This window comes from Taurulus bubalis (genome assembly GCF_910589615.1).
Source record: "Taurulus bubalis genome assembly, chromosome: 17".
NCBI classification, from domain to species: domain Eukaryota; kingdom Metazoa; phylum Chordata; class Actinopteri; order Perciformes; family Cottidae; genus Taurulus; species Taurulus bubalis.
Genome location: NC_136605.1, coordinates 22,955,577 through 22,981,920, shown reverse-complemented (window position 1 = coordinate 22,981,920; position 26,344 = coordinate 22,955,577). Strand labels below are relative to the sequence as shown.

Sequence of the window (26,344 nt, the reverse complement as noted above, 5' to 3'; positions counted from 1 at the left end):
ACGTTCTCTCCACGTTCTCTCCACGTTCCCTCCACGTTCCCTCCACATTCTCTCCACGTTCTCTTCATGTTCTCTCCACGTTACCTCCACGTTCCCTCCACGTTCTCTCCATGTTCTCTCCACATTCCCTCCACGTTCTCTCCACATTCCCTCCACGTTCTCTTCACGTTCTCTTCACGTTCCCTCCACGTTCTCTCCACATTCCCTCCACGTTCCCTCCACGTTCTCTCCACATTCCCTCCACGTTCTCTCCACGTTCCCTCCACGTTCTCTCCACATTCCCTCCACGTTCTCTTCACGTTCTCTTCACGTTCTCTCCACGTTCTCTCCACATTCCCTCCACGTTCTCTCCACATTCCCTCCACGTTCTCTCCACGTTCCCTCCACATTCCCTCCACGTTCTCTTCACGTTCTCTTCACGTTCCCTCCACGTTCCCTCCACGTTCCCTCCACGTTCTCTCCACGTTCCCTCCACGTTCTCTCCACATTCCCTCCACGTTCTCTTCACGTTCTCTTCACGTTCTCTCCACGTTCTCTCCACATTCCCTCCACGTTCTCTCCACATTCCCTCCACGTTCTCTCCACGTTCCCTCCACATTCCCTCCACGTTCTCTTCACGTTCTCTTCACGTTCCCTCCACGTTCCCTCCACGTTCCCTCCATGTTCCCTCCACGTTCCCTCCACGTTCTCTCCACGTTCCCTCCACGTTCTCTCCACATTCCCTCCACGTTCTCTTCACGTTCTCTTCACGTTCTCTCCACGTTCTCTCCACATTCCCTCCACGTTCTCTCCACATTCCCTCCACGTTCTCTCCACGTTCCCTCCACATTCCCTCCACGTTCTCTTCACGCTCTCTTCACGTTCCCTCCACGTTCCCTCCACGTTCCCTCCACATTCCCTCCACGTTCCCTCCACGTTCCCTCCATGTTCCCTCCACGTTCCCTCCACATTCCCTCCACGTTCTCTCCACGTTCTCCATCACACAAACAAACGATCAGACCAATCATTCATCGTCGTCTTGTTCCATGTATTTGAGCTCAGGCTTTGTATGAAACGTTCATAAAACATAACGCACATGAAGGCCTGCGACATGTCCAGAGGTCACGCAGAGGTCACGCAGTGTGCATCACGTGGGATGAAACTCATCGAAATGTAAAGCAGTGTGATATAACAATAATAATAATCCACATAAACATTGACAGCTGAGAAGATTCATGTTTACTTCTTTTCTCCAAAGTTGTTAATGACTGAAAATTATTTTCATCATCACATAAGATTCTCTGCAGTCTTTGAAATATCTCACGTTATAATGAACCGGTTATTTGCTGGTTCACAAACACACATTTAAAAATATATAATAAAAATGAAAATAATAACCAACCCTTCCATTTCAAACATTGTGTATAAGTCATTGATAAAACTGCCTTGTAAATCTATTTAAATGCATTTATTTACCTTCATAATTAATCAGAGCCTCAATGATCTATATTCATCTTGTTCATAATGTTTCATGTAAAAATGATTTATTTCCATAACAATAAACTGAATGACATTATATATATTTTTTCTTCTATAAAATACCGATAATAATAATAATAATCACATGTTGTGGCTGCTCTGTGTGTCGTTTTTATTTTTGAATGAGAACAGTCCGGTCACGGTGATGACGCACGAGAGAGAGAGAGAGAGAGAGAGAGAGAGAGAGAGAGAGAGAGAGACTCCGCTCTCGTCCTGCTCTCTGCCAGTAGTCGCTCTTCTGTCGGTGATGCTGTTACAGGTCTGGGATCGGGTCTGGGATCGGGTCTGGGATCGGGTCTACGTGTGTGGGATGTGGTTCTGAAGTAGACGGAACATCTCGGGTCTGGGTCTCGGGTCTCGGGGACCACCTGTCTCGTCTCTGCGCTCTGAGGACAAAGTGACTCAAGAGGAACCGCGTCGCGCGTAATTCTCCTCCGCGCGCTCTGCCGCGCCGCGCCGCGCCATGCCGCGCCGCCTCTGACCGCCGCCTCCCGCCGCTCCTTCTGGAGGAACTTCTCTTCTCTGCGACCATGAAGACGACGCGGAAATGTCGCGCGCTGCTGTCCGTGGGTCTGAACCTGGTGGCGCTGTTCTTCTCCACCACCGCCTTCATCACCACGTACTGGTGCGAGGGCACCCAGCGCGTGCCCAAGCCCAACTGCAGCAAGCAGCGGCGCCACAACTGCATCGACTACGGCGTGAACGAGACGGACCAGAACAAGGTCCACTACAGCTGGGAGACCGGCGACGACCGCTTCCTGTTCCGCCGCTTCCACACCGGCATCTGGTACTCCTGCGAGGAGAACATCCACGAGGCAGGTGGGCACGCCGTTACCTCACCAGAGAGCTCAACAAGTTGCTGCGACGTCAATCTTCTTTTAAGACACAGCTTATAGAAGTGTGTCATCGCGCCTCCGGGACCAGGTCTGTAGACACAGGGACTTACCCAGCATCCTGTGCGTCAGCTGCTGTTTGTTTTGGGTCGTTTAGCTTTTAAATCAGAGCGCTTGTTGATTTCCCTCCTGAATAAAAGAAGATAACGTTTCATAATCTCACTTTGTTTATTCTGGTTCTGGTTCGGATCTTTATTGAGGTTGTTGTGGTGCGTTCAGGGTCCACGTTGATTTAGTTTAAGAGGTTATTCCCAGCAGGGGTGGAAACTATATAGAGCTGAAAGGATTAATCCATTCATTTCCATGAAATGTTTTGGGGACATTTTTATGATTAATCAATTGATTGGTTGGGAATCTTTAAAAACACAAATGTATAGTTTCATCTTTAAAAAAATCTCCTAAAACAGCTGTTTTTCAAAATAAAACAAACAGGAGGAAACAGTGCATTTGTTTGGGACTATTTTCAGCAGCGGATTAATACACATTTACTGCTCTGCTCTGTGTGTGTATTCATAAGACAGAAGGTTCCTTAATAATCATGTTTAATGTGTTTGTGATTCATGGTTCTGCAGTTTGGGTCGTTCTCTTTCTTTTGGGCTCCCGTCACACTTTAGTCTCTATGGCCTCGTTCTTCACCTCAATATAAAAGTATAAAAGCTCTCAGGAAACAGCAGCACAGCTAGAAGCAGAGAAGTCCAACGCGTCCCGGGGCAACATAACAGTTATGAGGCCATAAATCATAAAAGAAAGAGACGTTTTTTCTGATCATTTATTTTGCAGAAATTGGAAAACGATGGAATCTTTACATTCAACATATTCCCGTGTGCCATATGTTACTAATGTTGGAAACAAGTTGAGGCTACACTTGCTTTATATGGAAATATGTTCATATTTACAAACTCGTGACCTTTGACCTCTGTGTTCAGTTCAGTTCTTTATCTGGTTGCTGCAATCGGTTCATTTGGGAAATCTTTTTTTAAAGAGACATGTAGGATAAATAGTTTTTTATAGAAATATCACAATGTTGTTTGTCTTCGAGTCGGTTGCTCTTTTCTGTCCACACATGATGCGTTCAAGGAATCACATCATGTCGAAGGAAAGAAAAGATGGAGGCTGTGATCACGAGATCAGGTCCCTTTAAATCAGAATATACACGGCTGCATTTCCACGTGAATATTAGAGGAATAGTAATGTTAATTCGCCGTGTGAACAGCTTATGAACGCTGTGAATATTTGTTGCATCGAGTGAAATAAAAACAACACAAACTAATACTGTCTTCTGTTCAGAGAGCAGATTAAAGTTTCTCCACCGGCTGCCGTTTAATTAACAGATGATGAAGATCCAACGTCTTCCTCAAACTCACCTGCAGCACGTTTACCTCGGCAGGAGAGAAACGGGCCAGCGGAGTGCGTCATCATCATCATCATCACCATCATCATCATCACATCACAGCTCCATCCACTGTGAGCCAGAGCTCAGCATCAGCTTCAGTGAGTGACTCCTGTGTTGCGTTCAGGGCCCCTGAGCAGCAGATTGATCAGAATTAAAAAACTCTCCTCGTTTAAATCAGCTGTTTGCTTTGTTTTGGGACCGAAGTTCAGAATGTGTGACGCTGCTGAAGGACAGCGTTTACACACAGTCTTAGTTTAGTTAAACTATGACTCAGCGTTTACACACAGACTCTTAGTTTAGTTAAACTATGACTCAGCGTTTACACACAGTCTTCGTTTAGTTAAACTATGACTCTGCGTTTACACACAGTCTTAGTTTAGTTAAACTATGACTCTGTTTGTAAATGCTACTGAAGCACAGCGTTTACACACAAAGTCATAGTTTAGTTAAACTATGACTGCGTTTACACACAGAGTCTTAGTTTAGTTAAACTATGAGTCATAGTTTCTAGTCTATAGTTAAACTATGAGTCATAGTTTCTAGTCTATAGTTAAACTATGAGTCATAGTTTCTAGTATATAGTTAAACTCTGAGTCATAGTTTCTAGTATGCAGTTAAACTATGAGTCATAGTTTCTAGTATGTAGTTAAACACTGAGTCATAGTTTCTAGTATATAGTTAAACTCTGAGTCATAGTTTCTAGTATATAGTTAAACTCTAAGTCATAGTTTCTAGTATTTAGTTAAACTATGAGTCATAGTTTCTAGTATATAGTTAAACTCTGAGTCATAGTTTCTAGTATTTAGTTAAACTCTGAGTCATAGTTTCTAGTATATAGTTAAACTATGAGTCATAGTTTCTAGTATTTAGTTAAACTATGAGTCATAGTTTCTAGTATATAGTTAAACTCTGGAAGTTTCAGCTCACTGCACCGGTAGAAAGGAGGCGGTTTGTTTGGCATCACGTCTGCGGTGATGGAATTGATTTAATGGAGCAGACGTTCGGCTTTTGGTGAAAAGTGAAAAGATGTCGAGCCAATTATTTAAATACAGTTTTCCCTCTAAAGGATCTCTGGCTGGCTTTTTGAATTCATCACTTTTTAAAAGGTCTTTAATTTGTGTTTTCATGCCAAATTCATCAGGACATTTTCTCTTATAATGATATCCGTCACAAGAAAGCCTGCTATGAAAGAAAAAGGATGAAATGTCTTTCACCCAAGAGACTGATGTTCGTGCTCCACATCGAACCAGAAGTCACTGCAGATTTATTTAAAATGTCACATGTTATGTAACTTATACTCATTTTAAACAAACCCATCTTTCCTAAACACCAACGTCAGATTGTTTCCTTGGTGGTGACACATCATTTTAACAAGCCACCATCTCTCTTCTTCTTCTTCTTCTTCTTCTTCTTCTTCTTCTTCTTCTTCTTCTTCTTCTTCTTCTTCTTCTTCTTCTTCGTCTGCTTCTTCTTCGTCTGCTTCTTCTTTGTCTTTTTAAGAACCTCATTTAAAACCTCCTCTAATGTTGTGAAGGCGACAGGCAGCTCTTCTTCAGGAGCCGCCAGCCAATAAAAACTAATTTACTTCAATAATTCACACCATAACTCTGAATATGAAGCAACGTCAGAGCTTATGAAGCCTTTAGTCACAAAGACGGGAATCAGAGACAATCGAGAGAAAATTCATGGTAACCCGACTGAGGATCTGCAGGACGGCGGCACAGTGAAGGAGTGAGCTGAGCCTGAGAGAGAAGCTGAAGCCTGAAGCCTCTCTGAAAGGAATCCTCCATCACGGCCTGATGGACCGGCAGAACTGGGATTATTTCTTCTTTCCCGCGGGTTAATTGACACATCAGAGCAGCGTTTGCAGGCGGAGGGATACGGATGGTGCTGTTAGGTGGTGCTGGCGTCGGCCGCTCGCTCTTTAATTACATTTTAGATTCATGTCCTCATCAGAGCTGAGCCGCTCACCTTTTGGCTGCGAACACACTTTCACTTCCCTCCAGCTCTCACCTTGGAAAAGATGAGTTGCAATACTCCGGATGAGTTTCTGGGAAGTTTCTGGCGAATAGCATGCCGCTCCTCTAAGGGGAGGCAACTTCTAATTGTGATTATATTTTTAATTTAGGGGAAGTTGAGGAACTGGCAGGCGAGAAGGAGGAAATGCAAAATGGAAACCAGAAGGAACAAGAGACGAGTTCCAATATGTGTTTTTCACTTAAGATAAGATTTGAGGAAGAGGAGGAAGAGGAAGAGGAGGAAAAGGAAGAGGAGGAGGAAGAGGAGGAGACGCTGCCGGGAGCTGAGCTCTCCTCCTCCCTCCGGAGCTCCAGCTGCAGGGGAAGCCGGGTCTGGGTCTAGTCCATGTGGACTGGTCTCTACCGGGTCTGGGTCTAGTCCATGTGGACTGGTCTCTACTGGGTCTGGGTCTAGTCCATGTGGACTGGTCTCTACTGGGTCTGGGTCTAGTCCATGTGGACTGGTCTCTACTGGGTCTGGGTCTAGTCTATGTGGACTGGTCTCTGCTGGATCTGAGCTGAAGGAGGTTCTGGTGAACCTGCATGATGTCATCTGGTTTCTCCAGAATCCGACCCGGTCACTCTGATGAGGATCTTTAAGAAGAACTCTCTAGAACCAGACCATCTTCTCTCTGGTGGTCTGGTTACTGATGGAGGTCTATAGAGGACCAGGACTACACTGAGGTCTATAGAGGACCAGGACTACACTGAGACTATAGAGGACCAGGACTACACTGAGGTCTATAGAGGACCAGGACTACATGAGGTCTCTAGAGGACCAGGACTACACTGAGGTCTATAGAGGACCAGGACTACACTGAGGTCTATAAAAGGACCAGGACTACACTGAGGTCTATAGAGGACCAGGACTACACTGAGGTCTATAGAGGACCAGGACTACACTGACGTCTACAGAGGACCAGGACTACATGAGGTCTATAGAGGACCAGGACTACACTGAGGTCTATAAAAGGACCAGGACTACACTGAGGTCTATAGAGGACCAGGACTACACTGAGGTCTATAGAGGACCAGGACTACACTGAGGTCTATAGAGGACCAGGACTACACTGAGGTCTATAGAGGACCAGGACTACACTGAGGTCTATAGAGGACCAGGACTACACTGAGGTCTATAGAGGACCAGGACTACACTGAGGTCTATAGAGGACCAGGACTACACTGAGGTATATAGAGGACCAGGACTACACTGAGGTCTCTAGAGGACCAGGACTAGACTGAGGTCTATAGAGGACCAGGACTACACTGAGGTATATAGAGGACCAGGACTACACTGAGGTCTCTAGAGGACCAGGACTACACTGAGGTCTATAGAGGACCAGGACTACACTGAGGTCTATAGAGGACCAGGACTACACTGAGGTATATAGAGGACCAGGACTACACTGAGGTCTATAGAGGACCAGGACTAGACTGAGGTCTATAGAGGACCAGGACTACACTGAGGTATATAGAGGACCAGGACTACACTGAGGTCTCTAGAGGACCAGGACTACACTGAGGTCTACAGAGAACCAGGACTACACTGAAACTGGTTCAGGACCAGTTAAAGTACAAATCCAAGGTTGACGTTGCTATTTCCATTTCACGCAAACCAAATGTTGTACTTTTTACTTCACAGCAATGCATGCTGGGTAGTCTGGTTCGTGTGAGTCCCGTTCAGGTTTCATCGGCTCCCTCGGTCTCTGGAGGGTCCATCTCATAAAAGTTGTCTTCAGGGTGTTTAAACAGTTTCTTTCTCATCTGTCTTTCATCCCATAATATGAGCAGCACATTCCTGCTTTTACAAAAACACAACAAATACGACGAGATCTTTCTCTTATTAATCTGTTCGTAGTCTGGAAGTCGGACTCCCTAACCCTAAATTATTTTTAGCCTCTGATACTTCCATCATCCTCAGTATGCGGGAGGCAAACCAAGCATCTTCATCTGAGTGTGTGCGTGTGCGTGTGCGTGTGCGTGTGTGTGTGTGTGTGTGTGTTTGTGTGTGTGTGTCCGGCTGGTTATGGATGGGCCCGCCTGCTGCCGGTGACACGGAGGCTGAGTTATGAGTTATGAGTTATGGTCGCGCTGCAGCCGCCGGGCTGTGACCTGCAGGTCTCTGATCAACTCTCTGCAGCCAGGAACCAACGGCTTGGAGCCAAGATGATGCTGCATTATGCAAAACACACACGTTCATACTGTAGGCGGCTAGAAGTAGCACCGCGTTGCTAACAAACACAACTGATGAGTGTTACAGGTGTGAGGACGTACGTTTGATGAAGCCACTAAATATAATAAGTTCAGTAAATAACGAATGCTTCGTCTTCTTTTAAAAGAACATGCAGAATATAGACCTGCAGGAAGAGATGCACAATATCAACTAATAATAACACACAAGAAGAATAAAGAATATAAAAAGTGTACGGCATGCTAACATTTGATAATTGGCAGTAAACACAGAGTTTTTTTCAGGTTTTAGTTTCGTATCTTTTCGTCATAAAACGTTGGAGACATTAAAGGTTGGCCGGATAACGGCGCCAGATGAAAAGTTAATGGTTTCCCAAAGTTATTCAAATGAATCTGAAGGGAACAATCTTTCCAATAGTTCTTCAGACATTTCATTTAAATAAGCCACTCAGTATATATACACATATATTCGATAATTCTCTTTTTGGCGCTCATTGAGACCGGGAGTTGATGAAATGTTCTTTTGTTTGGCTCATACACCTTCATGGTCCTCGTGTGTTTCTCTCTGTGGGGAAGAAGGGAAGATTAGAATGTTTGAGGTTCAAACATGGCTGATTTCCTCGCTGGCCTTTTGGGATTCAACAAGTGTTCTTCTCCGTATCTCCCTGTCTCTGTTCACGAGCCTGACGCATTAATATCTTGCATCGGTTTGACTCTAACGCTCGTTTCCTCCTCTTCTCTCCACCTGCATCACATTTCCTCCTCTTCTCCTCATTAATCACCTCATCCTCTCATCCGTCCTTCCTCCCCTCCCTCTCTTTTCTCTTGCTCCTCTCTGCTTCTTTCCAAGCCCATTTCACCTGGTGCTCTTCACCTCTCTTCCTCTCCTCTTCATCCCTCTCTTCCTCTCCTCTCCCCTCTCTCTCAGGTGAGAAGTGTCGGAGCTTCATTGATCTGGCCCCGGCGTCGGAGAGAGGTGAGTAATGGCCGTCATTAGTTGTCGCCGCCACCCCGCCGCTCCCACCTGTTCCTCACGCCCAGAGAAAAGCATGGAAAACAAATATATAGACACATCTCCTCTTGTTTAATTCTGCCTTTTGTACAACAGAGTTCAGCTCAACCTTCTGTAGTTTAAAATAAACACAACGTTGTTCTGTTATTGTCATCTTATCCAAGCGATGAGACAGATATTCAGGAGTGGAAGCTTTTTCCGTTTGACGCGTCCTTTAAAGTAAATTAAGCCGAGGCCACGGTTAATGACTTCTGAGCATCAGCTCCCCAAACAAGAAGACAGTTTTAACTTAAAGTGAGAAGACGACGGCTTCAAAGACAGATTGTGGTCTGGAGTGTCAGGATTGGCATTTGGCAAGCAAATGTAAAAAAAAGAGTTAATTTTAGCAACAAGTCCTCCAAATGAAATGCCTCATTGTAGCTGCCCTTCAGAATGACACAGGATCTATCGGCCGGATGACATCATCTGTCTCTGTCCTCCGTTAAACCCAGGATGTGACGACGCTCTGGTTCAGGTGGGGAGACGATGAGAACGTTGAGGACCTTTTGTTGTCAGTTACCAAAATGTAAAATGAGAACCGGAGTAGAACACAGTGGGCATTTTCTGAATTGATGCTTTTCTTAAATGACAGTTTTAGTTTGAACAGCACCCATGCTGTTTTAGTTTCTTTAATCTCTGAAACACAAACCGTCCAGACTGCTTCTGCTTTCCTGTTTGTCCTCAACTCAGAGGACAGAAAGCAGAGGAGGCCGGAGTCTGCCTTAAAGGTACAGTGTGCATCCTGTAGAGGAATCTATCGGTCAAAATGGAAAGAACCTTCGTTGTGTTTTCTCTACCTCAGAATGACCTGTTTATATCGACAAACAACTTTAGTTGGTTGCAATCTGCGACTACACCGCTAGATGGCGCCAACTACTGCACACTGGCCCTTTAAGGCACCAGTGATCTTTAATTAGTGGCAAAAGTGTCTCTTGTTGTTCTGAACCTGCAGTGTTGAGTCCAGCTGAACTGGTTTGTTTCCCTCTTGGTGCAGTTCATGTGACACAGCAGTCGTGCTTGGTTGGTTCTGCAGGTGGGAACATGATCCGACCCGAATTCGGAGCATCTGCAGGCTTGAGCTCGCGTGGCTTTTTCATCCTGGATGAAGATGGCTGATAATTGGGCCGATGGGATTTGTTTTTCAGGACCATCTTTTCGTTTTTAGAGTGAATTTTTCTCACGTAAACTCTGATTCCTTGATGGGAGGCGTGGCCTCCGGCGCTCCGACCGCCTGACGCCTTCATCGTGATTTTTCTTGACGGAGGAGGGAGCCGAGAGAAAGTGACAGATATTAATTTATATGAAACAAGCTCAGTCTTCTCCGGTCTGTTGTCAGTTTTGATTTATAGAAGTTATAAGAACCTGAAGCCCGAACAAAAAAGCGGATGACGGCTGACGTTTACATACGTTTAAAGCCAATTTCCCAAAGTTGTCACAAGAAAGATCCCCGTATGTTTCCATGGAGACTGAACTGAACAGAGTCAGCTGATGGCATGTCTCCTCTCGTCCAGGTAGGTTACCTTGATGAAGGGACGCTCTCCTCTCAGCAGGCTTTGCTGACTCGGCACACGCCGCTCTTGTTTTTAATCATAAAGGCAATTTGCATTTTTTTCAATCAAAACAAATCAGCATTTTTATTTTATAGGTATTCTTCTTTATTGCAACATATTTTTGTCATCATTAATGTTTTAAGGAAGTGTTTGCTTTGGCTTTTATTACTTCTTCTCTTTATTTGTTTTTTAATAGGATCCCTTATGCAAAACAGACAGAATACATTGTTGGATAATGAGAGAACATCTCATCCAGATTCCTCTAACTGCAGATGAGAGCAGCTTTTCTCTTTTCTTCCAACAGCACTTAGTGTTTATATGCTGCAGCTCGTAAAAGGAATATTAGAGCGTCCAAAAGAAAGGGAATATTTGGTGCATGTGGGCGTAGACCCTAATTTTCCGTTCCATGCGGAGCAGGTAGTTAATAATGAAAGTTGTGCGACGGTTTCGTCTGCTAATGCCATCTGGAGGGAAGCGCGGCGGCGGATGATATGATGCATGGAGCGGCGCGACCTTGCCTCTCACAAGGAGACGGTATGTTAATCTGCTTCCTTTGAGCTCTGACACGCTCACTCTGGCTTTTATAACTCACAGCTGCTCCCCACTCACATCCAAGTTCCTTCCTAATGAAAACTTCAACAAATAAACAAACAAGAAAATCCAATTTGATTAGGAGAAACCGCTCCAGAGGGTCATGAGTGCAAAGTCGCAGCAGAACTTGACCCACCTGACACACGCAGAGAGACAACAAGCAAACTACGTTTAGTAATTAAGACTTTACGTATTATTCATTAACCTCTCTCTTCACTGCTGCAGTATCCATCTCTATATGTGTTTTATATATTCAGTCTTTTGGCTGGAAGCAAACCCAACCTGATTAAATATTTGTATTATAATGTACTTATGGTAAAAGTGGAAGCAAACCACAACCAACAGAGCGGCACGATGATCCATTAGGAGTCCGTCTCTCTCTGAGAGAATGTTCTTGGTCTCCACCGACTCCTGAGTGAGATATTCCTCCATGATTAAGAGAGAGAATGTTTTTTACACCACACATAAAAGCAAGCAAGTTCCATTAATAGTGTCATGTCAGCCTTGTATTATGGTGCAATAACGTACAATGCTGTGTGAGTCACGATGAACAAAACTCCCCCAAAATATGGTAACGGTTGAAATAATGACATAACAATATAACGTAACAACTGGAACAGCGTAACTAGCATAAATCAATCTTTGTATATTTTCTGACGTGACGCTAAGTAACGACTTCAACAATTGTAACGAGTGGTAGCAATGAGTGGTAACAATAAGTGGTAACAATGAGTGGTAACAATAAGTGGTAACAATGAGTGGTAGCAATGAGTGGTAACAATAAGTGGTAGCAATGAGTGGTAACAATAAGTGGTAACAATAAGTGGTAACAATAAGTGGTAACAATGAGTGGTAGCAATGAGTGGTAATAATAAGTGGTAACAATAAGTGGTAACAATGAGTGGTAACAATAAGTGGTAACAATGAGTGGTAGCAATGAGTGGTAACAATAAGTGGTAACAATAAGTGGTAGCAATGAGTGGTAACAATAAGTGGTAACAATAAGTGGTAACAATGAGTGGTAACAATGAGTGGTAACAATAAGTGGTAACAATGAGTGGTAGCAATGAGTGGTAACAATAAGTGGTAACAATGATTGGTAACAATGAGTGGTAACAATAAGCGGTAACAATAAGCGGTAACAATGAGTGGTAACAATAAGCGGTAACAATAAGCGGTAACAATGAGTGGTAACAATAAGCGGTAACAATAAGCGGTAATAATAAGTGGTAACAATGAGTGGTAACGATGAGCAGTAACAATAAGCAGTAATAATAAGTGGTAACAATGAGTGGTAACGATGAGCAGTAACAATAAGCGGTAATAATAAGTGGTAACAATAAGCGGTAACAATGATTGGTAACAATGAGCGGTAACAATGAGTGGTAACAATTAGCGGTAACAATAAGCGGTAACAATGAGTGGTAACAATGAGTGGTAACAATAAGTGGTAACAATAAGCGGTAACAATGAGTGGTAACAATGAGTGGCAACAATAAGTGGTAACAATGAGTGGTAACAATGAGTGGTAACAATAAGCGGTAACAATGAGTGGTAACAATAAGTGGTAACAATGAGTGGTAACAATAAGCGGTAACAATCAGCGGTAACAATAAGCGGTAACAATAAGCGGTAACAATAAGTGGTAACAATGAGTGGTAACTATAAGCGGTAACAATCAGCAGTAACAATAAGCGGTAACAATCAGCGGTAACAATAAGCGGTAACAATAAGTGGTAACAATGAGTGGTAACTATAAGCGGTAACAATCAGCAGTAACAATAAGCGGTAACAATAAGCGGTAACAATGAGTGGTAACAATAAGCGGTAACAATCAGCAGTAACAATAAGCGGTAACAATAAGTGGTAACAATGAGTGGTAACAATAAGCGGTAACAATCAGCAGTAACAATAAGCGGTAACAATGAGTGGTAACGATGAGTGGAAACAATGTGTAACAACGTAACTAGCACAAATGATAAGCAACCGCTTTTATCTGACTTTGCTGTAAACGTAAAATAACGACGCAAGGTAACAATGTGAAGTAATCACGTAAACTAACAACGTGAAGTAACAATGTAAAGTAACAACGTAAACTAACAATGTAAACTAACAATGTAAAGTAACAACGTAAAGTAACAACGTAAAGTAACAACGGCTACAACTTAAAGCGTAAAACCTCCCTGCTGGTGGTTATTTTTACGTGTCACGGTCACTTGCTCTGCAACCGACACGTCAACATCTTCCCCCGGTGACTGAGCTGCAGGGAAAGGTCCAATAATAGAACAAAGAAATGGCAGCAAGCTATATTTTATCTTCTTTTTTAAAATATCTTTATCAATACAACATCTGTCTGAGAGAAGAAATGTTGATTGAAGACAAACTAGAGGAACAAAATGAGTATTTCAACTCTCTGGGAATGCAACATAAACACGACAACAGAAGGAAAAACAACTCAATTAAAACCAGTATGACGTTAAATCATCATGTATTAAACGCTGCATCAATTCATTTCTCTATTATTTCATTTAGAGCTAATTGGATTAAATAATTAGTCAGCAGACAGGAGATTAATCAATCTACGACTGATTAATGGTTTAAAGTTTCCTCTTTTAATTCATTAAAACCCTGTGAGTTTGTATAACTGTGGGAGATTAAGACGGTTTCAGTTTGAGCTCAAAACTTTTTCAAACTTCATTATTTCATTGATTATTCCTGAAATAAATTGAAATATTAAGCAGTAGTGACCAGTGGCGGCTGGTGACATTTTTTTTTGGGGGGGGGGGAGGGGCAGTTGGACGGCGCGGTTTAAAGAGCACTCAATGACACCTGAAGCGGTACCCCTCATTACACTGGCACCGTCATATGCCTGGCAGATGAGTTTACTGTTCTGCTCACCTGGAGGATGGCAGCAAGGCGTTCTTTTAATGCCACGGCAATGGTCTCTGCTGTAGCTGACTGCAGAGGGATGAACTCAAAGAATCGTTCCTCCACATTAGCACCATTGATGTAGCGAAGCACAAGCACAAGCAGGGTTTATGTGCTAATGTCCATGGTCTCATCTGATTGGATCGATAGAAAATCGCTGCTTTGAACTTTACTTATGATCTGTTCCCTCACAGCAGACAGCATACAGTCAAGAAGCTCATTCTGGACTGTTTTGGATGTTCCCTTAAACACAGTCGCGCTCTGGAGATGCTCTTTCAGTGCACTGTCAAGTGAGGCAACGACGTCCACCAAGCCACGGAGTATCCCTGGGTTATCCGAGCTCTCGCTCTCATCAGGACCACGCAGGGCAACTCAAATGCTCCACAGAACTTCACACAGTCCACTATTCCAAACAGGCTTAGCTTCATGCTGTTAGCTAGATGCTGCGGCAAGATTCGTGCTTCTTACACTTCTTGGTGAAGTGCTTTAGATTCCTCATCCCTGTTGTAGTCCAGAGTGTTTCAGTCCCAGGACTTTGGAACAACAGACAGGGGAAACAAAAAAACGCATTACTCACTGAGCATCCAGCTAACCAGCTCCGGTTAGCATATAGCTTGAGGAGAAGCTCCGGGTGTACGTCCTCCCGCGGTCAGCGCTTTGCTGCTGAAGTTTTAAATCCGGACGTTCGGGTCCCAACTCTTTCAGCCTCTTCTTGTCGACATCTGACCGTCGGTTGAAAGGTGTTTCGCGTAGAGATACCACAGAGTTTTCAGTCGCCATAGTGACACAATCAAAGCCTCTGCTAGTGTTGCTCGTAGCTACGTGGGAGCTGTATGGGCTGTGAGGGAATGATAAAGGTCTCTGATTCGACGAATAGTCCATTCACGTTACAATAAGAAACGATGTCATTGGCTGGGGGCGCACTGTTGTGCGCCCGAAGATTCTCGTTTCATCCGCCAATGAGAAGCTGTCCTCGTCGTAACGCCCCTGAAACGTTTGCTCGCTTCCATAGACTTCCATTGGTCCGGCGCCCCGAGAGGGGAGGGGCTTTCCTCAGTGATGATGAACGCGATATATTATATTTGGTCACATTTAAGTGGTTGTTGACAGGGGATTACGGTCTCCCACACACATTTAGCGCGTCAACACGGTATACTTCTTATTTAAATTATTTGGTATATAATGTTTTTTGACAATTTATATATATATTATATATTAATATTTTTTTCTTCTTTTTTTTGTCATCGCAAAATTTTAAGAGGGGCGGCGCCCTAGCGCCCTCTATTGACGCACCGCCACTGGTAGTGACATCGTCGCAATCATTAGTAGGATCCCTAATTTTATTTACTAGAACTTATTAAAATTACTTTTCTGATTTAATTTGACATCCTAAATCCAACATTTAATTAATGAATCAATAATCTTGTCTAAATCTTAATAAGTCTGCATTCTTTACATGGAAATGTTTTGAGAACCTGAAAGAGTCAAACGCATAAGAGACAGGAAGCGGTTGACACTGATGGAAACACTGATGAACACACACACACACACACACACACACACGCACACACACACACACACACAATAATTAAAGTTGTAATTATAAGCGGCTCGGTCTGATGAGCTGCTTCCTTCCTGCTATCAGCTCCTGCTGTTTAATGAAGTCGCCCTCTGCCTACATACATATTCAATAAGGTCAATATTGTTGCGTTGTGAGTTTCCCTTCAAGGCATTTTACAAACCCGGGGAATTTGTTTCCAACGACTGGCTGGAAATTAAAGTTTAGGTTATTGATTCAGTGATACTTTATTAAGACTGAACATTGTTGTACATGTTTTAATGAGATGTTTGTGCTTCCTCAACACATCTTCTAGAGGAAGGAAAACATCCACAATACACATTTAGGTGTTTATTTGACTATTTTGTCTCTTTACACTTTCATTCCTACATATATTCTGAAGCTTTGTGCACTGGGGTTGGTTCACACGGCCTACAGTACATTTATACCACATTTATGAATAAAAACATGGAGAACATGGATGTTTTTAATGGCTTTGCCTCAGCGTGTTGTAAAACATGCTATTGACACAAAGCTAACATTAGCTAATTAGCACTAAACACAGCTATTATTACCTTTCAGTTCTACAAAATAAAACGCCGCTCAGTGTTTGTCAGCGTTCAGCTGCAGGTGTTTCTCCTCCAGAGGAGCTGAGCCGTCGTGAAGTGGTTCCTGCTGCTTTTATCACTGATCATCAAAATGATCGATCAGTTACATAGTTGATTGCTTCTGATTGGACGCCATTTCCTCGGCGTTTCCAATAGTTATTGTTGTTGTTTTACCTCTTTGCATTCTTTTACACAACCTGATGAAGCGGCACACGTCGGGAGTAAACTTCATGAGAAAATTCTCTAAATCATATCTTTCCCATGTATTTTCCTTCTTTTGTCATTCCACCGTTATATTCCGTTATTACACTCAATGTCTCATTCAAAACACCCGGAGTATAGAAGTAAGAGAGAAGTGACTCAACATAATGCATGTTGTCTGCTCAGGGATCCTGTAGTCCCTGAAACCTCGGCGGTCGCAGAGAGCCGATAATCCCGTTTAACTCTTTCATTTAAAGTGTCGCGGGCGAGGAGTCTCCGCCTTTTGGGAAACGATAGACGTGGCGAGCGGCGAGAGTCTCAGAGTCTCAGAGTGGATCCCGAAGGCAGCTTCGCCTTCAGGGCGACGACTCCTCTCCGCTTATAAAACGTTGACATTTCCAGAGCGCCGAGAAGCAGAAAGGTTGTAAAACGTGTTCATCTTCTGCGTAATGTCTCTGTGTGACCTGAGGGCTCCTGAGAGCAGGTGGTGATATCAAACACACCCTTTCCCCCGATCAGAAAGGAACGCTTCACCTTGTGTCGAGCTCAGAGAAGTGATGACTCATCAGTCTCATCAGTAGCTTCGGAACAAATGGACGGACCGCCGGACGTCCTCCTTTGAGCCGGAGGACAAACATACAACAACAATGGGAAATTGAATATCCACTTTCTTTTCATGAAAGCATGGAAAGCACCAGCAGAGAAGGTCAACAGGACATTGTGTTAAGAAGTTAGGATGAGGAACGTCTCCTATAGAGCACATGATGTAATACAATACAGATCTGTTTACTGCAGTAAAGGCACTGATACCACACTGTGGAAATACTCCATACGAGTATAAAAGTCCTGTAATGTTGACTTAAAGTACTTGAGGTGAAAGCATTGATTGATCAGTCAAGTGTTTCACTATTCTATCCGATGTTTCTGGATGAATATTCCTGCTGTATTAATGAGAATGTTGCATTTGAACCCTTTGATCTCCTGTTGTCTAGTTTCTCATCAATGCATCTTATGACATCATCACGTGTATATGTATGTATGTATATATATATATATATATATATATATATATATATATATATATATATATATATATATATATATATATATATATATATATATATAAAACTAACTAACTAACTACTTCACATCAACATGTTTACTTTCACTTTATTTAAATCATCCTCCATGCTGTGAAATACAAAACAAGTTCAGGTTCTGAGCTTCATGTTAATGTAAAGGTTGTGCCGGTTTATAATACATCCAGCCCTGAGACATGGAACAAGTACTAGAAAAGTATCTGTTCCCATGCCTGAGTAAATATGAATATATATATATATATATATATATATATATATATATATATATATATATATATATATATATATATATATATATATAAAACAAAAGTAGCATAGCTTGTGCCACCTGTCTGCAATAAATCACACTAGATTCTCCCGATGTTTCATGGTAGCGACAGAACATCCACCGTGTTCGGTAATCAGCACAAACTCTGGAAGGAGAATATTCTACAGCCTTTGTTGTTGAAGAGCCTCGCTAACTTTATTGCCCTGTTTACAGTCTTCATGCTATGCTAAGCTAACTAGCATGCAGATCTTCAAGCGGCATACTTTCTTATACAACTCTTTGCAGCAACAATTCCTCGAGACCTTGAGTGATTATTTGGAAACCAGCCTGACTCGGGTCCAGGGTCTGGTCTTGGTTCAAGTCCCCGTTCTTTTATTTACTCCCACAACCTGACAGAAGCTGTAGGATCCATACCCAGTAGCTGTAGGATCCATACCCAGAAGCTGTAGGATCCATACCCAGAAGCTGTAGGATCCATACCCAGAAGCTGTAGGATCCATACCCAGAAGCTGTAGGATCCATACCCAGAAGCTGTATGATCCATACCCAGTAGCTGTAGGATCCATACCCAGTAGCTGTAGGATCCATACCCAGTAGCTGTAGGATCCATACCCAGTAGCTGTAGGATCCATACCCAGTAGCTGTAGGATCCATACCCAGAAGCTGTAGGATCCATACCCAGAAGCTGTAGGATCCATACCCAGAAGCTGTAGGATCCATACCCAGAACCAGATCACTTCAAACTCACTTTAAGCTGCTTGAGCTTCTAAAGAAGAAGTCTGCAAATGTGAGGATCAAAATGTGTGAAACATTGAACGTCGTCGTTTGACATCTCATCGAATTCTTCGTCTTTGTTCCCGAATCCAGAACTCTGATAATTTTACACATGTTTTATTTAAAGTGTGATAAGAGGTCGTCACATAAAGACGCTTGTGGTGTTTTGTTAAACGATGAAAGGACTTTGTACGTAGAGAAGTTGTATTCAGATGAGCCGGTTTCTTCTGAACGACCTCCTTCCGGCTCAGCTGTGTTTCCGTCTGAAGTCTCTCGCTCAGACAGATCTGTCCTCCTGGTTCTTCAGCCGGCTTCAGCTTCAGATGTTCCTCCTGAGAGCCGAATGGAAAAGCTTCAGATGTTCCACAAGAGGAAACCCCGAACCTCCAGAGTCCGGTAGGTCCTTCGACACGACTTTGTGTTTCTCTCTTTGTGTGAAATTCAGTCGGAAACAAAAGGAGCGCTTTCCCACAAGTCATTGCTGCATTCGGTTGGATATGTGTTTCTTGCTCCGGACGTAAACTTTTCATTTGAGAATGTTTTCCATCGTAATGAACATCGTGTTCTTCAGGGAAAGCAATTCAAAAGCTGTGAATAATCTCATTTAAAAGCAACAGGTGTATCCCCACAGGTACAAAACACATTATGGACTGTTTAATTAATAGAACAAATAAGTGACAAATGTTTTGTTATTGCCATATTTGATACCTTTTTACATTTGAAAATGTATTCGCCAAAACGGCCCAAGTGAAAAAAACATCTGAAACATTAAATAAACCATCTTAATTGACAGGGAGCTTGTTTTAGTTTGGTTCGTTTCTCAGCAGGATTACAGAAATAAAACCGGTCAATCAGCTTTTTGTTTGCAACCTCTCATAAGATGAGACGTTGCGTTCCTGCATTGCACATTATGCTTCTCCAGAAGTCAACGTTGACTTATTTTATTTTAACACTTGTAACTTGAATATTGTACAAAATCTAAAAGTTGTTTTGTTTTGTTTGAAAAATAAGAAACTGAGAATACAGTTTAATTCTACGGGAACAAAACTGATAGGAAGAGTTGATTAGCCGTGTAGCTAAGGAGCGAAGGAGCTAAGTAGCTAATAAAGCTCATAGTCATAAACTCCCATTTTCCCATCCGTCAGTTAAACTGATCGATGGCTTTAACTCCAGCAACGAGTTCTTATTTAAACGTTTAATGGTTGTGTGTGTTTTGTTGTGATGTTGGTTTTCAATCACACTGGGCACGATTAAGTAGCCTTAGCATTAGCGTTAGCATCAGCAAGACTGACTTTATTAATGTGAACGACCTATACGCAGTGGTCGTTTCATGCACGCACGCACACACACGCACACACACACACACACACACGCGCACGAACGCACACACACGCACACACGCACGCACACACACACATTTTTTAAACAAGAACATGTGACTTGACAAGGTTATCTCAGTCATGATGATGTAATGATGTCTGCTTGTACTTTACTTGTGTTTAACTGTGTGTGTGTGTGTGTGTGTGTGTGTGTGTGTGTGTGTGTGTGTGTTGCAGGCGTGCTCTGGCTGTCCGTGGTGTCCGAGGTGCTCTACATCCTGCTGCTGGTGGTCGGCTTCAGCCTGATGTGTCTGGAGCTTTTCCACTCCAGCAGCGTCATCGACGGGCTCAAACTCAACGCCTTCGCCGCCGTCTTCACCGTGCTGTCCGGTAAAAAGACGTTTTAAGAGACACGCACACAGAGAAAGAGAGTGTTTGTGGAGCGGAGTGAGAAAGACGGACATTCAGAAGCGTCCTTAAGTGTCCTGAGGATGAGGAGGCAGACAACCGGGTCAGCAGGTTATCCCCTGGAAGCCTTTCGCCCGGAAGGATTGCAGGATTTTTCTCCCGACTCATGTTAAACCGCTTACACAAGAAGTTGGCTGCATCTCCTCCTCTTCCTCCTCTTCTTCCTCCTCGTCCTCGTCCTCCTCCTCCTCCTCCTCCTCCTCCTCTTCCTCTTCGGGCTTCTTCGCTGATTCTTTCTCAAAGCGTCGCTGACCTGTGAAGCTGTGACGCTGTTGTTGTTCTGTAGCTGTCAGCGCGTGAAGAAGATCAAATAAGATCAATCTTTATTTAATCCTGAGGGAAATTAATATAAAAGATTCATACAAATGAAAAATGTAAAACAATAGCCTAAACAAATATTAACATATATATAAACAACAGTAACCACTAACAGTAAAGTGGTAATTAATGGACTTAAATATACAAATATTGGCCATAAATTACAATTGTAACCCAAATAATTACAGCTGTGGTTATGTTGAGATGTCGAGAGATCGTGTTGTCCTGATTTAGTTTGTGATATTAAGAATTATCGCCAACAAATGACAATTTCTCTGATGAGTGACGTTAACATTACTACCATAAAATAAAGACATGAAGATGAAACTTCACAGATGAATCCAGAAAGTAAAAACAGAAATTATTTTAAATTAAAATGGGAATATATGTGTAAAATTAAACCATTACAGACAGAAATAAACGGTAAAGATGACAGTGGTTTGAACAAAAGCAGTCATGATTAAGTCATCATACTTATTTGTCTCTAATATATAACTATAATATTACTATTATGTGCATAATGTTATAAAAACAGAATCAAATCATATTAAAACACAATCACAGTACACAGTGGAGTGAAATCTGTTTTCTCCAGACTGCAACTAACATATTGAATAAAATAAATGATCAATACATAAATAATACAGTAGTACATTAGTGCATCTTATGACATAACATATATAAATAATTACAGGTGGATCATATTGATGTGTCAGAATCAGAATGTGTTTACACATACCTGTACATGGAATTTGACTGGTTTCACTTAGCTCTTCGTACTTATACACAATATACAATAAACAAGATAAATGTGAAAAAGACCAAACAGACATTAAAGACCGTAGTAAGAGTTCCTCCCTGCTGAATGCGACCAGAGACAAACAAGAAGAGAACGAGAAGGAGAGAGCGCCATCTGCGGCGCCATCTTGATGAGCAGTGAGTTATGGATGTGGCCTTCAGGCAGCGTCACTTGTTGTGGTGATGGAAGTCTTTTATGACCCACTTCAGGACGAGAGAGTTCACATCTGAAGGTGCGTTCAGGGCCACGTATATCTCAAACTTTGCTGCCTGTCGGGATGCTCAGGAGTTCACAATGCAGACAGTGTGTGTGTGTGTGTGTGTGTGTGTGTGTGTGTGTGTGTGTGTGTGTGTGTGTGTGTGTGTGTGCATCCAAGAATGCACCTCTGTGTCTGTCCACGGCACGCAGCAACCCCTCGAACCGATGCGGAAGAGTCTTAAAACCGGCATTCTCTCCTGACCACCAGGGGGCGACTCCTCTGGTTGTATAGAAGTCTATGCTTCATGTGTTGAAGCTGCATTCTTTCTCCTGACCACCGGGGGGCGACTCCTCTGGTTGTATAGAAGTCTATGCTTCATGTGTTAAAGCTGCATTCTCTCTCCTGACCACCAGGTGGTGCCTCCATTGGTTGTATAGAAGTTTATGCTTCATGTGTTAAAGCTGCATTCTCTCTCCTGACCACCAGGGGGGTGACTCCTCTGGTTGTATAGAAGTATATGCTTCATGTGTTGAAGCTGCATTCTCGCCTGGCCACCAGGGGGTGACTCCTCTGGTTGTATAGAAGTATATGCTTCATGTGTTAAAGCTGCATTCTCTCCTGACCTCCAGGGGGTGACTCCTCTGGTTGTATAGAAGTCTATGCTTCATGTGTTAAAGCTGCATTCTCTCCTGACCTCCAGGGGGTGACTCCTCTGGTTGTATAGAAGTCTATGCTTCATGTGTTAAAGCTGCATTCTCTCTCCTGACCACCAGGGGGTGACTCCAATGGTTGTATAGAAGTCTATACTTCATGTATTAAAGCTGCATTCTCTCTCCTGACCACCAGGGGGCGACTCCTCTGGTTGTATAGAAGTCTATATAAATGACTCTACTTCTCTTGATGTATTCCCTCAGTAAACATTGTAAACATGAGTTTATGTCTCAATCTCTAGTTTCAAGTCTTCTTCAATACAGCATGATGTTCATTTAGTAAGTTATGGTCATTTAGAGTCAAACAGACCATAAAGCAGGGGACGCTTTAGGGGCGGGGCTACAAGGTGATTGACAGGTCGACGCAGAGCCGCCTGATTGACAAGCAGATTGTTTTTTGCAGTCAACAGGAAGTGACCATATTTGGAATGCAAAAAAATGAGAGATGTCGTATACGCAGTGGTCGTTTCATGCACACACACACACACACACACACACACACACACACACACACACTCTCAGGGTAGTGATGTATAACCGCTGCATTAATGTCATTCTCTCTCATTTACTCATTTACATTGTGGCATTTTTGATTTATTGTAGTTTATGAAGGATTGTGACCCTATTTCTAATTGATCGGGTGTCTCACGTTAAATCAATTGACTAATTGTTACAGTTACATTTATGCTCTGATTTATCACTGATTGGTTAATGGTCATCGACCCGTGGCTAAGCCCCGCCCCCACGCTGTCACTGACTAAACTCCCTGAAGAAATATTTTCTTGTATTTTCGTGCATACATTCATTATTCCTTCACTACCGAGCGAGTTCTGCATTTTGGCCGTCGCCATCTTGTTTTTTTGCAACCAGTGAACAGGAAGTGACCATATATGGACTGAGGAGGGGTGACGTAGAGACCTGTCAATCACCTTGTAGCCCCGCCCCTAAAGCATCCCCTGCTTTATGGTCTGTTTGACTCTAAATGACCATAATTTACTAAATGAACATCATGCTGTATTGAAGAAGACTTGAAACTAGAGATTGAGACATAAACTCATGTTAGGCGTGTGTGTGTGTGTGTGTGTGTGTGTGTGTGTGTGTGTGTGTGTGTGTGTGTGTGTGTGTGTGTGTGTGTGTGTGTGTGTGTTGCAGGTCTTCTGGGTATGGTGGCCCACATGATGTACACTCAGGTGTTCCAGATCACCGTCAGTCTGGGTCCCGAAGACTGGAGGCCTCACAGCTGGGACTACGGCTGGTCCTTCTGGTCAGTCTCTCTCTCTCTCACACACACACACACACACACACACACACACACACACACACACACACACACACACACACACAGACACGCGCCTTATTTGAATCAACCCTATTGTGTTGAAAGGCCCCTGATTGTTCACTTGTTATAAAATGTCAGAATAAAATCAGCCGACCCGTGAGTCGTCCCTCGGCGGCGGCGTTAGCGGAGTGTGTTGAGCGGCACGGGGAGCTCCTGTTCCTCTGAGGATGAACCAGATGGCACGGGGAGCTCCTGTTCCTCTGAGGATGAACCAGATGGCACGGGGAGCTCCTGTTCCTCTGAGGATGAACCAGATGGCACGGGGAGCTCCTGTTCCTCTGAGGATGAACCAGACGGACCAGAAGCCCCTTGACCTCTCGCTCTCGCCTGGAAGGGAAAGCCGAGCTGAGCTCCCGTCTCGTTAGCGGATCAAGGACACGAGAACCGAGCGAATTAATTACACAACGCCTCATTTGCATATTTAAACATTTCATAAAACTTGTAATACAATAAATCCTCTTAGTGATGAAGTGGTGAAGTTTCATGGTGATATCTATGAGGTCATGTGTTGACCCTCTTCTTTAAAGAGGTTTGTTCAAACATTCACAACCTCATTTATATAACTTTACTCTTTCATTCATATATTCTGAGGGTTTCTGCAGAGGGGTTTGTTCACAACGCATTCAGCCTTATTTATACTACATGTTATCAATAAAAACATATAGAAAACTGTTTTTATGGCTTTCTAATTTGCATACAAAGAGATTCCCTCAGTGAAAACCTTCAACTCTAATACTTCAACGAGATGAGAGATGTTGTTGAACCTGGATCTCTCGAATGTACAGATGTATGTTCTGGAAATGTATAAACATGAGCAGATATTTAACAAGATGAAGCCTCAAATGCAAATTTAAACATAACATTTCTAGAAAAGAATTGCCTTAATGTAAGTTATCGATGCATTTCTTTCTCGTCTCCCGTTAAGATAAGTGATGAGAATAAAACATGATGACAGGGAGAGAAAGATCCAGAACAAGAAGCCGTTATTAAAAGGAGATTTCCTCCGTCAGTCACAAGGCGTCCGGTTTAAACTCCAGGGAGCCGCTCAGGATCCTCAAAGTGGAATAAAACCAGCGGAGTGATGAATCTCAAGGCCAAAATTCTCCTTGAGGACGAATAAAAAGCTCTTTCATTTACAGCCCGAGAAAAGCAGCTGACACACGGACACTCGTGAAATAAATCATCAGTCAAACTGCGTCGTACTTCGTATCGGAAAAGAAAAACTGTTGAAATAGTTCTTTAGTTGAGTCATCGATGACGTATGTTGGAGTGATGCTTTATGATTTATTGTCTTAATGTTTTCCTCCTTCTGTTGGACCGCGAACACAAACAGAAGAGAAAGTAAAGCCAAGTAGTTTATATTTATAATGCATCTTTTAGACTCCTGTGATGGTTTGGACATGTGGGTGTCATTTTCTGTTCTTGTCTTTCAATCCTCTGGGGCACAGGAATATCGGTCCCAAATTTATTGGCAAATCTATACAATTATTGCAAAGACATCACTCAAAACCACAAATGACAACCTCAAGGCGGCGCTCGAAGAAAGGTAAAAGAATCACTAAAATGACCTGGTTTCATCGTCTGGGGACCATGAATGTCTGGAAACCATTTTGAACCAATGAATCTAGTTGGTGCCGAGATATTTCACTGAGGAAGTGGAAACTTCGACTTGCTGTTGGTGATAAAGGAAACATTAGGAGATCACCAAAGTCATGAGGATTAATCCTCTGGGGGACATGAATATTGGTCCCAAATGTATTGGCAAATCTATCCAATTATTGCAAAGACATTTCCCTCAAAACCTCAAACACCAACGTTGGTGGTTGAGGACAAGACAAACGATCACTGAAGTCTTCAGGTTTCATCGTCTGGGGACCATGAATGTCTGGAAACCATTTTGAACCAATTTATCTAGTAGATGTTGATTTATGCTCTGAGGGACAAGGATATTTCTTGTGAATCTAACTAATAGTTGCAGATATATATATATATATAGTGGTGGACTAACGAACCACCATCCATAGAGCCACACGAGTAGAAGTCTTCACTACATCTCCTTCTTCCTCTTCTTCCTCCCTCCAGCATGGCCTGGGGCTCCTTCACCTGCTGCATGGCCGCCTCCGTCACCACGCTCAACTCCTACACCAAGACGGTGATCGAGTTCCGGCACAAGCGCAAGCTGTTTGAGCAGGGCCTGCGCGAGGAGCAGAGCTACCTGGACCAGGAGGCCTTCCACTACTTCCGGGACCGCTCCCTGCAGTCCATCTCCAGCACCGTGGAGGTCTACCCCGGCCACGGCGGGGCCCGGGCCGCGCTCGTCGTCGGGGGTCCGGTTCCAGGTCCTGGTCCGGGTCCGGGTCCCGGTCCTGGCCCCGGGAGAGGGAAGATGAGGGGCCCGCCGGCCTCCGTGGACCTGGGGGAGAACACGGACTCGCTGGGGGAGGAGCAGTGCTGAGAACCCGGGGACGGGTTCTTCCACCGAACACGAAAAGCACAGCAGTCTTTATTTCCTGTTGGAGGAAGATTATTTATTCGTGGAGAAGAGGCGGGA

The 26,344-nt window shown here is 43.3% G+C and overlaps 1 protein-coding gene across 1 annotated transcript; it reads left to right on the top strand.

The window, feature by feature from the left end:
- Window positions 1-2,048: 2,048 nt before the first annotated feature.
- On the top strand, window positions 2,049-26,248 carry gsg1l (gsg1-like; the record flags this gene model as incomplete). The annotated part of the gene is made up of 5 exons (XM_079233264.1): window positions 2,049-2,337; window positions 8,941-8,988; window positions 20,198-20,350; window positions 23,607-23,718; window positions 25,876-26,248. 5 exons carry the CDS (start codon window positions 2,049-2,051, stop codon window positions 26,246-26,248), a joined length of 975 nt encoding a protein of 324 aa, XP_079089390.1.
- Window positions 26,249-26,344: the final 96 nt, after the last annotated feature.